Genomic DNA, 16667 nt, shown 5'->3' with positions numbered 1-16667 from the left:
GCACCTGAGCCCAGATACTGTATATCAGGTACCCTAAGAGAACAATATTCATGGCCTTCAGACTTTACAAACCCACAATCTCTTGTACCAAGGTGGCATTCACCTACATACAGATACCTGGACTGCTATGTTGCTTGGATTCATTTATTGCCATCTATATCTGTATTTAGGCTGGTAAAGAGCCTTGCTGTTCAGGGTCATTCTGAGTATCATGCATTATCCTAGGTCGAGCTGGATCTTGACTGTGCTGTTATAAAAGGTCCCAGCACAGTTGGAGCCCCCAAAGACTAACACCGTGTGCAGGTTCTGCTCCTCTTTGTTCTCCTTGTCCATATCCATCAAGTGGGCAGGAGTCAGGTCAAGCAATGTGTGGCCAGCTCGGGGAACAGAGCAGAGGTCGTGGTGGATCACTGTGCTCCATGAGAGAGTATCTGAAACAGAAAGGGGCTATCAGTACTGACAACCCCATTCCTAGTGCAAGGGATGAGATAAATGGACTAGACCAGGTGTTCAGAAACACCACTGTAGCCCCAGAGTCACCTTCAGCTATCAAAACAGGGCAGGGGAGTCACTCACCTAGGTGGAAAACAAAGACATCATGCAAGGCTCCTTTGGCATTGCAGCCTCCACTGATCAGAACCTTCTGGTCCGACACAGCCAGAGCTGCATGAAAACTGTGACCAAAGCAAAGTCAAATGGTGACTACAACAAAACCTGCTGGGATGGCCTCAGTCAGCAATGGGCAGGGATAGGCAGACTTGATCTGGAGATTGGGAGCTTAAGCAGCAGGAAGAAAGTTGACTTCTGCTTCTCTCTACCCTGACTTGCAGAATAACCCTAAAAGAGATGTTTGTCTGCGTCCGCAGATCAGGCCTGAAGAGCAACTCATTATCTCAGAAGGAGCTATCAAAACTCCTACGCTTTGCTCTGTGTGGTGAGATAGCAGGCTAGCTGGGCTCTGCACTGCTTTAGATCGTTGTTCTAGTGAGCAATTCTGTCCCTTTAGGAACAGCATAGTCCTGGTACAGGAGTTTCTTCCTCTGTGTGGCACAGTACCTCTCCAGGCACTGTGAAGACCGAACAGCAAGCAATACAGTTTACTAGGACACAGCAGAAAACTTACCCTAGCCTGAAAGGCAGATTTCCAGGGAGACTAAGGAATATCCCCCCACACCATACAGGCACCAACAAGGACAGCACAGGAATTCCTGGCCCCATAGCAAAGATCCACTGTATTTTGACTAGTGGGACAGAGATATGCAGCTGGGTCTGATCACAAGCACTGTTTAAACCTGGCTTCAAAGAGAAATGACAGAAGATAGCTCCTGGGTCTGCAACAGAATCTTACCAACGTGCAGAAGGCTGTCCTGCGAGGAGAGGGACTGGTGTGTACTCCATGAAACCTGAAAGCCAGAGAAAAGGCAGGTGAAATGTCCAAAAATCTCCGCCTCATAACTAGACAAAAACTTATACTCTGCTGCATCAACAACCTGCCTTCTCTATTACCCAACCTCTTCCAAAAAAGCCATTGTTTTTTCTTCATTTCCTGCCCCCCCTTACTGCTCCAGAAAGGGTTTTTTTTAACCCATAGTTTTTCATCTCCATTGCTTAGTCAGGAGTTTGTATAATGTTATTGCTCTTTTCCCATTGAGCACACCTCACTCCCAAGCCCCTGTCTTGGAACAGACCTTCCCAAGGCAGCCAAATGGCACAGACTTTCTTACCCAGATCCAGAATGTGCATGTCACTGAGGTAGAGAGAAGTACTCCGACCCCCAAAAATCAGCAGCTTGTTTTTCAATAGAGTAGCTGAATGCCTGGGCAGAGAGAACACAAGTGAATAAAACATCTTCAGCAAGTTCCCAAAACTTCCATTTTAGCCTTGGCCTCTTCTACTGGGCTGCCATAGTTTCAGTCTACACCTGCCTCTACCCACAGCCACTGCAGCCCAGGGACAGAATTCCATCAGGATTCATAATAGGAGGTACTGAGTCACATTGCTCTAAACACAGCCCTATCTTAAGGAGTAAGTGGTGGAGAACAATCACCTAATATTTAGGAAATCACACTGGTGTGGGAGGGAAGGTGAGCAGAGGTTTCCTGCATTATTTTGGATAGCTGGAATTAGAGCACTCTCACCCAAGCCTAGGCAGAGGCTTCTCCCCTTCTGAAATGGGCTGATACCAAATTTCATGCTCTGGATTGAAGACATAAAGCACATTGCTGCAGGGTGCAACTGCCAGTGATGCCTTTCTGGGGAAAGTTCCTCCAAAAACAAAGAGCTCCTTGTGGTAGATAGTTGCACTGTGGTAGGTGAGCACTGGTATCCTCCCTTTAGCCTAGAAAAAGTTCAATATATAGTTGTTACAAGAAGTGCATTATTTGCTGCATGACCCATAGGAAAGGGACCCACATCATGCAGTGAGTTTGGTAAGTCTCAATTTTCACTTTATTGGCTCCCCAGCCAGACCTTTGCTGCACAGGCAGACAGTATATTCTCTGCATGCTCCACACCACCAGAATGCTCTGATAAGAAAACAAGTCAACCTCCCACACCTTCCTCAGAAGATGTCAGGGAACAGAAAGATCTCATCCAGGTTTACTCTGTAAAAGCCATTTTGTGCTTTAGCCAGGAATGAGATGGACAGTCCCATGCTGACAGGACTCAGAATTCTGCTGTCCTCAGAGCGGTCCCCAATTTGAGAAGATCTTCACGTCAGCATCTGGTGCTGCATCAATGCATCTGGTGCTTCACCAGCTCTTCACGTCAGCATCTGGTGCTGCTCTCAAATGGCACCATATAAAATGAGAAGCCATTTCCCTCTGCTGCTTGTAGAGTACCTCCCACCCTTGGGCTTGGTCAGACACAGCCCTCTGCAGCACCCATTTTTTCACATTGCTTCATTCATTGTAGGCGCAGCTCCTGGTTTCTGTTCAGCATGTGGCTTTTCAACACAGCCTCCTAATACATGTCAAACCCAACTACGCATCTCAGACAACCTGCAGCAACAGTGGACCAAGACTACTGGACTAAGGACATGGGCACATTGACTGCCACATTCAGGCAGAACCTGCCACCCCTCCTGCACTTTTGTCTTGGAAGAGATGCAGTACTCACAGCCACAAAGAGCCATTTCCAGGTGACTGTGTCCAGAATGTAGATCCTGCCGTAGTCTTTGTCCTCCCTTATGCCCCCAAAGATGTAGATACGCTTGGTGTCAGGGTCGTAGGTAGCTGTGTGACCATGCAAGCACGATGGCATGGCATTTTGTAGCTGGAAACCCACTGGAAGCCATAAATCATTGTCTGTGGGAGCAACATCGGACACATGGTATGCGAGTTCAAAAATGCTCTTGATTTCTCTAGATTTAAAGAATATGCCATAAAATCTTACTCAAAACCTTGCTCCCTTCATCTCCTCCTCTCCTTTGATTCAGGGCTAGAGGGAGCTCATACAGAATATTGTTTCTGTAAGGAATGAAGGGGAATAGCACGGTGAAAAGGACCAGTGAGGTGCAGAAAGACAAGGCACTGGAATTTTATCTCACACTTTCCCACCAGTGACCATGCACAGACTGCAAACTGCACTGTTGCTTTTACCCCCTAAAATCCCCCCAACTCTTTCCAGAACTTGTAGCTTAGCTCCTAGAGGGCTCTCAAGTACAATCCCAGAGCCTCTCAAGGCCCTCTGTGCTGTCAGCTCAGCCTGGTGACATGCTAGATGTGATGCCTTTGCTGTCCCCTCCATATGCACAGATGCCCAAGTATCCCCTCCCATCTGCATGAGCTGTCCTCGAGTCCCACTGTCCCCACTGCCTTTGACAGCCCTAAAGTCCTCACCAATTTCCAGCTTCCAGAGAGCATCCCTGCAGGACTGTTGATTGACACCTTCTCCACCAATGAGAACAGCTGTCCCCAGGTCACTGAGGCACATGGCATGGCACCACCGAGGGCTGGGACTGCCTGGGGAGGAAAGAGCACAGGCCTGTGAGCAGTCAGACAAGACACCCTCAGCGCCCTTCCCTGCTGGGAAGAACAAGCCACCTGAATGCTCAGAGAGAGGAAATGGTAAGGCAAGGGCCCCTGGTCCCTTCCCTCTGCAGGGCAAAAAGACTTACCTTCCTGAGAAGTATTTCCAGTTGGCTCAGGGGAGTAATTGCTGTACTTAAAGAGACCTCAGGAGCAAGGAGTAGCTGGATGTAGGATGCATTCAGGCTGCCACTTCAGACAGGCTTGAATGTCCCCCATTTACTACCCCATCTCCACAAGTGATTTCCCAGTTGTGCTACCTGCCCCACGCCACTCCTTGTGAGGGAAGGCTACCCAGGGACAGCTTGTCAGTGCCGAAGATGGAACAATCAGAAGCCTGGGGCTGTTTCCAGAGGTATTCCTTGTGCTGCTCTGTTCCTCCTCCTTTCCCCTCCCAGGCCCCTGCAGTTGGCTGAGCAAGCTAGAAAGATACTTTTAAATCAAAGTCTATTTCATACCTTACCTTTTTTCCTCAAAGAGCTATGTACCCAGAGGTGTGTCTGAGATTCAGAGGGGCTAAAGAAACATATTTGAGAGCCTGACAGTACTGGAAGCACCTGTACTGACGGCAACTGCATGAAGAGGAAGAGTGTGTACACACAACCTACTTGTTATTCTTGATCACTGGGGAGATACAGGGTGAAGCATGAGAGGCTTCTGACGTTGAAGGGAAGAAATATCATCACTGAGTGACTGAAAAGACAAATCAGGGTCTAGGAACCAAATCTCACCTTGCAACTCCTTCACCGCCAGATCTGCAAAGGGAACACAGATATGGCCCCATAAAGCAGCCAGCAGACATATTGTGGAAAGTGCTCAGCTCCACTGTGTAGGAGCCCTTTGACCTTCCTTCCTCCAACCTCCAGCACAAAGCTACCTCACTGCAACAAACAAGGTGCAAGACCAAGAATCATGAACTAAGTCTCATCAGAAGAAATGCAGAAGATAGGTAAGAGGAGGGCACACTGACTGCCAAATGCTGTCACCATTGCATTTTACCCCTCTGATCGAAGTTCGTTTCCCCCCTTCTCACACTGCCTGCAGCAGAAACAACTTTATGATGGAGCTGTATTTGCATTTATGACAAGCAAGCCAAGTCCCAATAAGTCATTTCTTATGGGCATCACTAAGTTATTGCCAAACTTACACATAAACTTGGTCACACTCTGGAGCTGACTTGGAATACTCACTCCAGAAGCCTAAGGTTTTGTTTCCAAACCCCTTGGCAGTTACCTTCTCACTACTCAAAAGTCAGTACAATTATACTAATTACATATATTATTATATACATATATTCCTTTTTGTATTCTCTATACTGTAATAATAACCAATGTCTTCTATGGACCACGTGGTATGCTGTTAAGTAGGGGTGCAAACAGACTAATGCAGAGGTTACAGAACATCACAGTAAGTAACTTTCTTGTGCCTCAATTTACTCTTCTGTAAAACAAGGTTAATGATACTTGCCTATTTATAAAACACTTTTACTTGTATGAAAAGATAGGCATTATGTCACAGTACAAAGTGTTGGCACTAAGAATATCCCATGTTCTATTTCTGGCCTTTTCCCAACAGGCAAAAACTCATCAAGCAGCTGATCCAGTAATAAAGAGCATTCTCAGTATTTCAAAGCCAAACATACAAGCCCATCATGCCTTGGAGGTATATAGAGAAATGGACTGGGAAGTTGCAGCCTAGCAGCATTGACAGATCATTCAGACAAGACCTGTAAAATAAAGTTGGAAGCTACCAGAGTTACCTTCTTCATCGAGATCTCTCTCACATGCTGTGGGTTCAAACAAAACTTTCCTGGGCTTTTTGGAGTGGACTCTTGGTGGTCCTTGGTCAGGACTCTTCCTCCAGGCCTCACTGGATTCCACCTTGCCAGCCAGTGACTTCAGAGCACAGGGTACCACCAGGGTCCTCAGTGGTGGCTGGATGTCCTTCTTCACAGGCACGGATGCTCTGGCAGCCACCTCTGAGCTCTGACTCTTAACCTGTGACATGAGTCCCAGTCAAATCAGCCCTGAAGAAAGATACCCAAGGCTACTGTGAATTGCATCTTACTGGGCCAGAGATGTGGTAACTGTTTTCAGGCTTATCCTCCCATTGAGTTTTAAGGGCCAACGTGCCATCAGTATCAGCTGCCAAACGGGTGCTGAGCAAAGCAGCTAGCTGCTGCTGTGTGCTGTGGTCGGCTTTCAGACTGCTGGCTGCTGGGCACAGCTAGAACATGGAAGGGCAAAAAGGCTATATGTACTAGGAATGAAGCTGATCATCCCACCAAGGACTACTAAATTCAACCTTTCAAAAGGTTTCAAACCATTTCAATGGAGAATGTATCTTTCTTCAGCACAAGAGAAACTTTGGCTCCAGAACTTGCTTAGCTGTATCTCCACTGAAAAAATGACAGCAAATGTTTCAGCTAGACATTAACTGAATGGCTACTGGTGAGGGAGAAGATACTAAGAAAAAAGGTGAAATAACAAGGAGACAGCTCCAAAATACACATACCCCAGTAGGATCTTCCAGGTCCTGGCCAAGGGGCCTATCATCCGCTGGGAGCACTGGTGACTGGGTGGTCTCTGGTACAAGGAAGGGATGGGCAGGCGTACTGCTGGAGACACCTCGGAGCAGCTGCAGCAGAAACAGTGACAGAATAAAAGGACCTAAGTGTGCTAGCCTCCATCCACAAAAAGGATGAGCAAAAACATGTCTTGCAAGGGACAGATTCCCTGCAATGGAATAACCTGCCTCCATCTCCCACACCAACAAAATAAACAAGGAAAAGGAAAGCCAGGTGCTGCAACACACTAAATCCATTGGCTTCAGCTCAAGGTAAAACAACTATGTAAGTACCAAAGACTCAGGAGAGAGTGGAACTGGAAGTGAACAGCTGTCTGCTGCCCATCTCCTGCGACACACAAGGTGTTCTGGCAAAACTGTGTTCAGAGGATAGGCCTGGAGCATCACAGCAGTTTCAGGCTCAGCACAGATGTGCATTAACAGATCCGTGATTGTCAGCTCTACCTTAGAGTAGCAGAGAAGGAAAAGAAGAGCAGGGAGAGGAGGTTCTGGGGCTCAGAAATGACAACATTTGGGACCCTGGGCAGGAAGAAAGGAAAGCGTCAATTCTTTTACCTGTCCATTGACAGTCAGGACAAGCCTCACAGGGTTGCCTTTGTCCATCTCTTTCAACGAGGCCATGAAAATATCTGTTCTCCAGTCATCTTCCCACACCAGAGACCTGCACAAGGGACCACAGCTTTTCAGCCCACAAGTGACACTGACCAGGGCAAAATTCCTGCTCTCATAGTAGATTATAACAGCCCAAAGCCAAAAGAGATCCAACCAGGAAAGCAGTCAAAAGGAAGCTGGAGTCATCACTAGAGAGAAACACCATGGTGGAGGACCAGCAGGCCTGAGCAGCTTTTGCATAACACCAGCAGAATCAGGTAGCACCAGAGATCAGAAAGCTTTCCAGGATGCCCCTCCTGACACCCTGGCAGCTCCTGCTGTAACCTGCGGGTGGGCTCCAGCGTGCCAACCCGCTGTGGTGCGACGCCTGGGGACACCAGCACATCCACTGCGATGCTCGTGTCCGGAGAGTAACAGCTCCAGTCGCCCAGCCCGAACACCACCAGCTGCTTTGGCAATGGCAGGGGGCAGCCAAGCCTGGAAACCCATCTGGCTGGACTGGCTGTAACGGGAGGGAAGAAGAACGAGAGATAGTAATCAAGGAGTAAAATAAAAGGTGAGAAAATATATGAAAACACCTAAAAATACGTTTATGCCTGGGAAGGGTGAGAGGAGAGGGGTTGTGCCGTTTAAAGATGAAACCATGCAAGGCAGTGGGAAGGGAGAGGCGCCAAGGGCTGGGGCAGCGCAGCCAGGTGGGCAGCGGCATTTCCAGAAACGAGGGCCAGGGCACAGCGTGCAGGTGCCCGGCCCGCGGGGAGCCCAACCCTGACAGGGACCGGCCGCGCCCGCGCAGCCGCGGGGCAGGGTCGAGCCGAGCCGGGCCGGGCCGGGCCGGGCCGGGCCGCACCGGGCCGCACCTGCCGAGCCGCCGTGGCGGCTCCCGCAGAGCCCACAGCACGTAGAAGGCGAGGCCGCCCTGCCGGGCGCTGCCCGCGGGCCCCGGCCGGCCCCGGCGGCGGCGGGGCGCGCAGCATCGCGGTGAGCAGGGCTGGGGCCGCCAGGACCGACATTAACGCGCCGCGGCGCAGCGGGGGCGGTGCCGGCCCGCCCCGCCCCGGCCCTGCAGCTGCGGAGGGGCGCGGCCTGGGCCGGCCTGCCCGTGCTGGGAGCGCCCGGGGGCGCGGCCATCCCCATTAGCGGCGGGGCTGGCGGCAGCTTTGCCTTGCAGGGAGGAGGTTGGGGCAGCAGGGCTGGCTGTTCAGGCCTTCGGAGTTCGGGACCAGCCTTGCCTTCGTACCAAATTAGCCTCTGTAGAATTACAGAATCAATTAGGTTGGAAAAGACCTCTGAGATAATCGAGCACAGCCAATGACCAAACTCCACCCTGTCAACTAGACACGGGCACTACACATCCAGTCTTTCCCTAAACACTTCTAGTGGTTGTGCCTCCATCACCTTCCCGGGCAGTCCATTCCAGTATCTAATCACCCTTTCTGTGAAGAAATTCCTTCTAATGCCCAACCTCAACCTGCCCTGGCACAGCTTGAGATTATGTCCTCTTACCCTATCACTGGCTGCCTGGGAGAAGAGGCCTCTTCCCACCTGGCTCCAACCTCCTTTCAGGTAGTTGTAGGGGGCAATGAAGTCTCCCCTGAGCCTCCTTTTCTCCAGCCTAAACAACCCCAGCTCCCTCAGCCACTTCTCAAAGAACTTGTGCTCCAGACATTCACCATTTCTAGAGCCCAAGACACATGTCCCTTTCCCGAGAGGGATAATTTGCTTGCCAATTCCTAAATGATTGTAGCTGTACACATTTCTTGTAGCCTTCATGAAAAAGAGAAGGTGTGAACCTTGCTTCTCTTACTCTGCAGTCGGGGCTTGTATCAAAGAAAGGCAGGATGGTGGCAGATACTCCTTAATAATTGCATGTGTGTATGTGTGTGTTACTACAGAGGTTCCACTGGGTAACTGATACCACCTGTATAACAATGGGTAGCTCTGCTAAGCTTAAAGGCTATTCACCTGAAACAGGGAAGAGCCACTTTCCTGGCAGAGGCAACAAAGGCTGCTGCAAGGCCTTCGCAGAGCACCTCATGATCAGTGTTTCTGCTGCAGCCCATCCACAACAGTTACAGCAGGGAGAAGGGGAGTGGCAGAGTGGGGGTGGATGGGAAGAACTAATGTGAAATGTTGCATCACTTCCCTACATCCCCGCTGTTTTCCTTAGTTTTCCTCTTGGCCATGGGCCTGAGCCAAGCACAAGGATACATAGTGAGTGCATGGTAATTAAGTAGCTGTAGCACTGTTTCTCTTTGGTGTTCTTAAAATGCAATGAAACATCTTTAACTTGGCAGAATCTTCTGTCCTTTGGATCAACTTGGTTTATGATTGCTCCTGCCCATCAATTAGTTTATAAAAGTGCTCTAAGGGAACATTGGACTAGAACAGAGAATTGAACCTCTGCAGCACTTGTCCTACCAAACTTAAAATGAAATAGGTGAGAAAAGATGACTCCAGCTGCAGGCATCATTCCTCATTTTGACCAGCAGGTGCTTCTTTCAGAACATGTAAATAGAGCCTTTGTAGTATGATAAAGCTGATGGGCAAAGCAGCTGTGAGGAGTTGTGAAGGGCAAACACTTTTCTCTAGACAATTTAATGAGTATCTGGTAACTGAAGAGATGTTTTTTGATCCTCCAGATTGAAAGCTGAAGTAATAAAGGAGCTAGGGGATCTCTGCAAATGGAGGTGACAAGTACCAGTATGAAGAACTGGAGGGTAAAGTATTCAAACTCTACCTATGTTCATTATATGGGCTTAGCTACTTGCTTCTTCCTCTCCAATTCCTCAAGCATTCAGTACAATCTCAAGAAAAACATTCCAGCAAGTCATTTTAACAGACAAAAAATTTCCTGGCTGGAACCCTCATCACAAGCTGACAACAGAGCATTTTCCTATCCATTTGTAATCAGAATCTGCTGTACACTGCAAAGTACATTTTGAGTATTTGCCTCTGCTTTGCTCCTAAAACTAACTACATTCTTTTGCTGGAAGGTCTGTAGTTGAATTTTTCATATCAAGATACTCACTTGTTTTAAACAGAAGACAAAGTTCTTGGTTGCATAGTGAAAAGTTTATTTAAAGGGAATAAGTTCCAATATATTATTACAAATCAACCACAACACATCAAATATAAACAATACAAACCAGTTGTAGAAGGAATGCAAGCACACTATAAATATAGCCTTCATAAGTGCCCTTCAGAAAGAGCCCAGTGCCAGATTTTGTTAAAATATCCTCTTCTCTATTTAAAACTCACCTCTTGGTGAGCACATGAAAAGCAAATAGTTGGTGCTGAGAACTCAATTTTGAAATCACAAGACATCAAAAATATTCACATCACATAGATAAGGACTGACAAACAACCATCACAGTTCACAAGAACATAGGTCTGAAAAAGGTATGACCAGCTACAAGGTGCTCCCCATCGAAAGCCTGTGCTAATGGCTTGGAGCTGTGAGTGGAAAGGAGCCTGATTCCCTCTGAGGAGAGCAGTTCCCAGGGCATCCTGGAGGTTGCAGGGAGACCATCTCCATCTATTTATCATTTCCAAACACAGCTCCTAAACATCAAGGTCATTACTTGGCAAGGTCTCCTTAGCTCTGAGCTTTGTGGCTGGCATCCTGCTTCTTGCCCAAGGGACTTGACTCACCAGTCCAGACAGATTTAAAACAGATAACCCTCACTGATGGATCAGAAAATTCTTCCTCTCTCCCTTCCCAATAAAGGCTACATTTAATGTATGATAATTCTGAGAAAGCAACATGCCAAATCCAGAATGGAACCTAGAAAAGCCAAGGGGACTCAGATCCACCATCCACCTGGCCTGATGCACCTTCAGCTGCAACAGCACCACAGTTTCAGAATAAGTAGCCAGAGACTCTCTCCAGACAAATGTGAAATATCCCCACAGAAAACTCTCCTCATTGCAATACACATTTGAACTCTGCTGTTTATGTACCTTCTAAAACTTTATTTAATTGGTATTTACTGCAAATCAACTTCTTTAGATAAATGCCTTAGCACGTTGACTCCTGGCTTCTTTGACAGTCTAATTAGCAATGTATTTAACACAATCAGTTCCCAGCTTTTCATTCTGCCAGTTGTGAAGTTCCCATTCATCTACATGACACTGTCACATCCAATATTTTTCCCAGATATGAGAAAAGGAGAAATAGTTTTTTCTTTTACACTTGTAGAAATAAAAAAAATGCAAACAAAAAACTTTGTTGCTTTGGTCTCTCATCCAGCCTCAATATGCATAAGCACACACCACTCACAACTCTGGATTTCGACCCTCTTTTTAGAGAAAATTACGAATGCCCATAAGAAACACTCCTCTATCTAGTGTTCCTCTGGTCCTTGGGTTTAGTGTCAGCATATCAAAAGGAGTACTCCTCTGGTGTTCCTAGACATCTGACAGCAGCATATGAAGGCAAAGAACGTATGGCACCAGGAAACTCAAACACCATTGTATAACTCATCTTACAGTAACAAGGCAGTCTATGAACAGATTAGATCTCCAGGAACAGCCTAGAGGGGCTCTCCATGCCGGACCTTAGCAAGTACCACCCCCTACCCAAATGGGCAGAGAAATAAGAAGAAATCTCTTGTATTAATGACACCTATGGTTCTTATTTCAGACATGTTCTTTGTTCCTAAGGCACCTTGTGATAAATCCTCTGTAGAGTGGCTTTAATAGGGGTAGTGAGACAAGAAGGAAGAGTATAAGCAGTGGGGATGAAAGTGAACTCATTTAGGGGTTCATTCTCTACCCTAATTCCCCACAAGAACGACAAAATCTTTCAGCAACTAGACCTGTAATAAGGTTTATCTCAAACCCACCTCACCAGGTCTAGCACCACAATAACTGACCCACTGCAGGCCATAGATGGAGGTTACATGCACACACAGGTACAAAGAGACAAGCTGACAGCGTAGAGCCACAAAGAAAGGCACGTGGCTGCCTTCTAGACTCAGTGCATAGTAACTCGACTTTCTTAGCACCTGAAGTCAGGCAACTAAGCTCTTCTTCTTAACACATTCTCATCTTACCTGTTCATGCATATTAACTGGGTCTCAAGCATTAATTTGCTACAAGCCTGTGTCTGACCCCAGTAACCTTTCCTGAGAACATGTATTACAGGCCTCCAAAGAGTCTGAGCAAATGTAATCAGTACCAGTAGTGGTCCTTGATTTAAGCAATTTTAACTCTCTCTTCTCAGTAAACCACATACATTTTAAACTCCTGCTGCTACGTTACACCTAAAGCAAAAAAGAGAAAACAATTGAGACTTTATTACCTTCTCTGACATAAAAAATGTCCAACAAATTAGTACCATTATTATAGCTAAACACTTATACAAGTCCTTTGCTACAGGATATATCTCTGTCTGAACATATAAACTTTATTTAGATCTAAATTATATTCAAAACAAAATGTAAAACAATTTTGTGCTTTCACAAAAGCAAACCAAAAATGCAAAAGAAGCTTCTTCTGTGATTTAGCTTTCTGAATTTCTGGACACAATTTAGAGGGAAAAGAAGCACATATTAAAAACCTATTTGAAATCTTCCTTCCACAGAAACCAAGAAGAAATTTTTGTTTCCCAAGGATTAATTTCCCTCTCTGAAGTGCAACTGCATTTTAAATTTATTTTTCTTTCTTGACTCAAGGTCTAATTCCAAAGATCTCTATTTAAATAAGAAGGGTTTCCGTACCAGCTAGCAAATCCAGGAAATACACCAAACTGAAAAAATTACGCATGCAAAATAAGATTATTTCATTGAAACAACTGTGGGTTTGATATTGAATGGGAACGGCTGCTGTTAATCACTAGCCACACAGCCAAGCTATTTGACTTATCAGAAAATTAATAAAAACTGTGTATCCTTCCAAAAAGGAGTTGTCATTTGGATAATGAATGCTATTTAAATAGCTGAGAAACAACATACTTGTATAATGTGGAAATATAAGAAAATAAACAAAAATAGGAATTATCCTGTGCAACTATGAAGCTTTCCTGCAGATTAAATATTCCTAAAACTATCTTGTGTTCATAACAGATATCAGATATTTCTGGGAAACTTAAGCAGTGGAACAATACACACCAAATGCTTTCAGTTCCACTGCAGCAGGCCTGTCTGTGGGCAGGCTGCATTTGCAGACCAGGCACATACTCATTCAGATGAGATTCCACATTCAGTGCTGCTTTTGGGTTTAAGTCAATGAGACCAGGTAGACAGGCACAGTTCCAAAAGACTGACCTGAGCCTTACTAAAGATTGGTCCACACTTCAGAAAGCAGGAACTGAACAATAGGTTTGCCATCTACAGTGCAATTTATCTTAACAAAAACCATTAACTAATGGCTTGAAAACTGGCACATACTATTTATGTGTCAGCAAGTGATCAAAACTGGTTGTAAGGCAGGCCTTATTAATTTTTTAAAACATGACAAAATGTATTTCAAACCTTATTATGAGACAGAAGGGGGAAGTAGCTGCAAGCTAGCAACAGGGAGGCCACAGTATAGAGTTTTAAATAGAGATAACCCACTAGCCTGCAACAAGCTGTACAGCTGAGGATCAGTAATTCTGCAATATCTCATGTACATACAAGTCAGAGGTCACTTCAACATAAATAAAAACTAATTAGAAAATGGACTAGGTGCCAAATAGTGCATCATATGTTAACCAGCACATACACACAGGGTTCTGCAGATCTCACAGCCAAAGACCAACAGCAACCATTGAGTGGGGCAATGCTGACATTGTGGTCAGACCAAAGGGTCTATTCCATCTTCTTCTGTTTTGTGCCTAGAGTGACAGTGTGCTCTCCCCTCTCTCTTCTGCTTGAGCAATAGCCAGCCACCAGTGGTGGTCAGGAGGACTGTATCTGGCTTAAGTTGGACTCTGAGAAGGCAGGTAAGAACACAATAGTTAAGGGCCATAAGTCTTGCTCAACAGTAAAGGGCCAGTTGGGCACAAGGAAACCCAAAATACAGCCAGTAAGGAAATATGACTGTAAGTCAACGATCTTACTCTAAATAGTGGACAGCCTAGGGACTGTTACCCTCTCCTGCAGGGCAGCAGGCTGTGCACCAGCATCTCCACTTGACTAGGGATGCCTCTTAGGGTTAACTTCATGAGGCTGAAAGATTCCTTGCTAAGGAATTCTCACTAAGTGCTTAATATCATGCAAAAATTTGAAATCTTAGCTAAGTGAGATACACAATTGACTGTACACAATATCCTTTAGACGTAAACTGCTGACCAAGTCTAGGACCAAGTCTGGATCCAGCCACACATAAATTCCCCTCCAGAAAGGAGATTAAAAAGTAAAAGGGTCCTTTCTGAACCTCATGACTCAGTAGAGGGTCTCCCTAACAGTTTTTGTCTAACCCTGTTCTCTATGCAGTAAACAATTAGTATACCTTGCCATCAAATCTTGTTAAACTATTGTCACATTTACTCATAGAATGGTTTGGATTGAAAGAGGACCTTGAATATCATTTAGTTCCAACTGCTCTCCCATGGGCAGGGACACCTTCAACTAGACCAGGCTGCTGTACCTGCAGGGCTGTGTGGGAGACAGGTTACATGTGCTGGGGTGCTGTACCTGTGGGGCTGAGTGTGCAGGAGATGGGTTACATCTGGTTCACAGCACTGACCTGAGTGCAGGATACCTGGTGAGGAGGGAGAGAGGATGGGTCTGGAAGCCATGAGAACAGCCTCTAGAACATCTGGGGAGAACTGGGCATGTTCCAGTTACTGCTGCATGTAGTGCTTCATGAGGCATGTATGTACTGTAGTCCGTAAGCAGCGGAGGAGCTGCACGTTGCAGCCATGTCAGTCAGTTCTGATGTTCCTGGCACAGCCCTACCTTACAGACCTTGTCTGTCCAAGTATTTTGTACTGTAAGTGTGTGAGCTGACTGACATGACTGATGCCTGCTGTCTGAATGATGCTTCATGAATCTCTTTGTCCCATTTTTAATCAGTAATTTTCATTATTCACAAACCAATACTTTAGAAAGGGTGGGGGAGTAAAATCCCCAAACATACTTGCTTGTGATTTGCTTTTCTAACTCAACTCTCCTTTAAACCAGAAGCTGTTATGAAAGGATACTGTCAATTGCAGAATGTGATGCGTAACTCAGGTGGCCTGAGCTGTAAATTGCCCTCATAACACTCAACTTCTACTGCTGGGTTTGGCTATCAGCTTGTTAAGGAATTATTTTACTATATTGGTATGAATAGCAAAAAAATTATTTTACTATATTGGTATGAATAGCAAAATATAATGAACCTGTTACTGTCCTTCTTGAGTGTTTCAGATTTTATTAGCAATGACAGTTTCAATGAACTTTTAATGAAATGTTTACTTCTTTTATAAAACCGCCCATAAAAAAAATCTCATTTCTTAAAATCAGTTACTTAAACACTTTTCTCAGTCTAAAGACCTAAAGAGCCTGGGTTTTTTTGAGAATTTTTGAAATTTCTGTCTGGATGGGAATTATTGCACTTCCTTAGATTTTCCTGCTTCACATCAGCTGTTACAGTGTACATCTGATGGATAGAGACCATAATTTTTAAGAATGCAGACCTTTTTCCCTCTTTCTCCTAAGACCCTCTGAAGCTGAAAAAGAAGTATAGTCCCAGCTCCTGACAATTTGGGACAGTTAATTCCAGCACTGACCTTATTTTCAGAGGCTGGCTTGTGTTATTAAAGCATTTACTAAATAAACTTGCCATTTTCCTGTCGTTGGTATCTTTTACTTCCTACATCATCTGTTTGAAGAAAATTATTAGTCTGATCCTCTACTGTACGATTCTACCTGATGCAGTCTTTTAGGTAATGGAACTAAGTGAAATTCCATAAACTTGTGACAGTTGGGAGTTCACAGATTGACTTAAGCTTGTACCCACTTGACAAAAGCACTTCCATGACAAGCATTGAGTGATGAACAAAGGTATTTTTTCCAAATTAACAACATAAAAAATAATATAAGGAACAACCTAGTGAAACCTCTAAGAAGAATGTAATTGCTCTTTTTTATTTCCTCTAACAGTCCTGCAGAGCTTCACCACTGAGTTTCAACACCACCAAGTTTTCCCAGAGCCTGCAGAACAGATTGAAGAACCCTGGCAGTATTGACCACACATGTATGTGGCTGATCCTATTGCTCTGGGACATGACCAACTGTTGTATTTTATGTGCAGCCTCTCTTCTGGCATTGGTCCATAGTGTTTTCTGTGTGATCATAAATAGTTTTAAGGTGTTTTCCAGTGACTCGGTACAAAAGGTTCATAGAATCATAGAGTATGTTGAGTTGGAAGGGACCCATCATGATCACCAAGTCCAACTCCTGTCTCAGGACACCCCAACAATCAGAACATGTGCCTGAGAGTGTTGTCTAAACACTCCTTGAACTCTGG

General features: G+C 45.5%; 1 protein-coding gene across 1 annotated transcript; it reads right to left on the bottom strand.

Annotated features, from left to right (window-relative positions):
- Positions 1-126: 126 nt before the first annotated feature.
- Positions 127-8357, bottom strand: LOC104685429. The gene is made up of 15 exons (XM_039552221.1): positions 8087-8357; positions 7551-7728; positions 7170-7275; positions 6888-7058; positions 6543-6665; positions 5788-6025; positions 4760-4783; positions 4118-4174; positions 3840-3962; positions 3118-3305; positions 2139-2338; positions 1725-1816; positions 1349-1403; positions 577-674; positions 127-431 (listed from the first exon to the last, which is right to left on the bottom strand). Exons 1-15 carry the CDS (start codon positions 8355-8357, stop codon positions 217-219), a joined length of 2139 nt encoding a protein of 712 aa, XP_039408155.1. The 3' UTR covers positions 127-216.
- Positions 8358-16667: the final 8310 nt, after the last annotated feature.

This window comes from Corvus cornix, chromosome 5 (genome assembly GCF_000738735.6).
Source record: "Corvus cornix cornix isolate S_Up_H32 chromosome 5, ASM73873v5, whole genome shotgun sequence".
NCBI lineage: Eukaryota > Metazoa > Chordata > Aves > Passeriformes > Corvidae > Corvus > Corvus cornix.
Note: the sequence above shows the minus strand (reverse complement) of the source record. Positions and strands in the feature narration are given on the sequence as shown.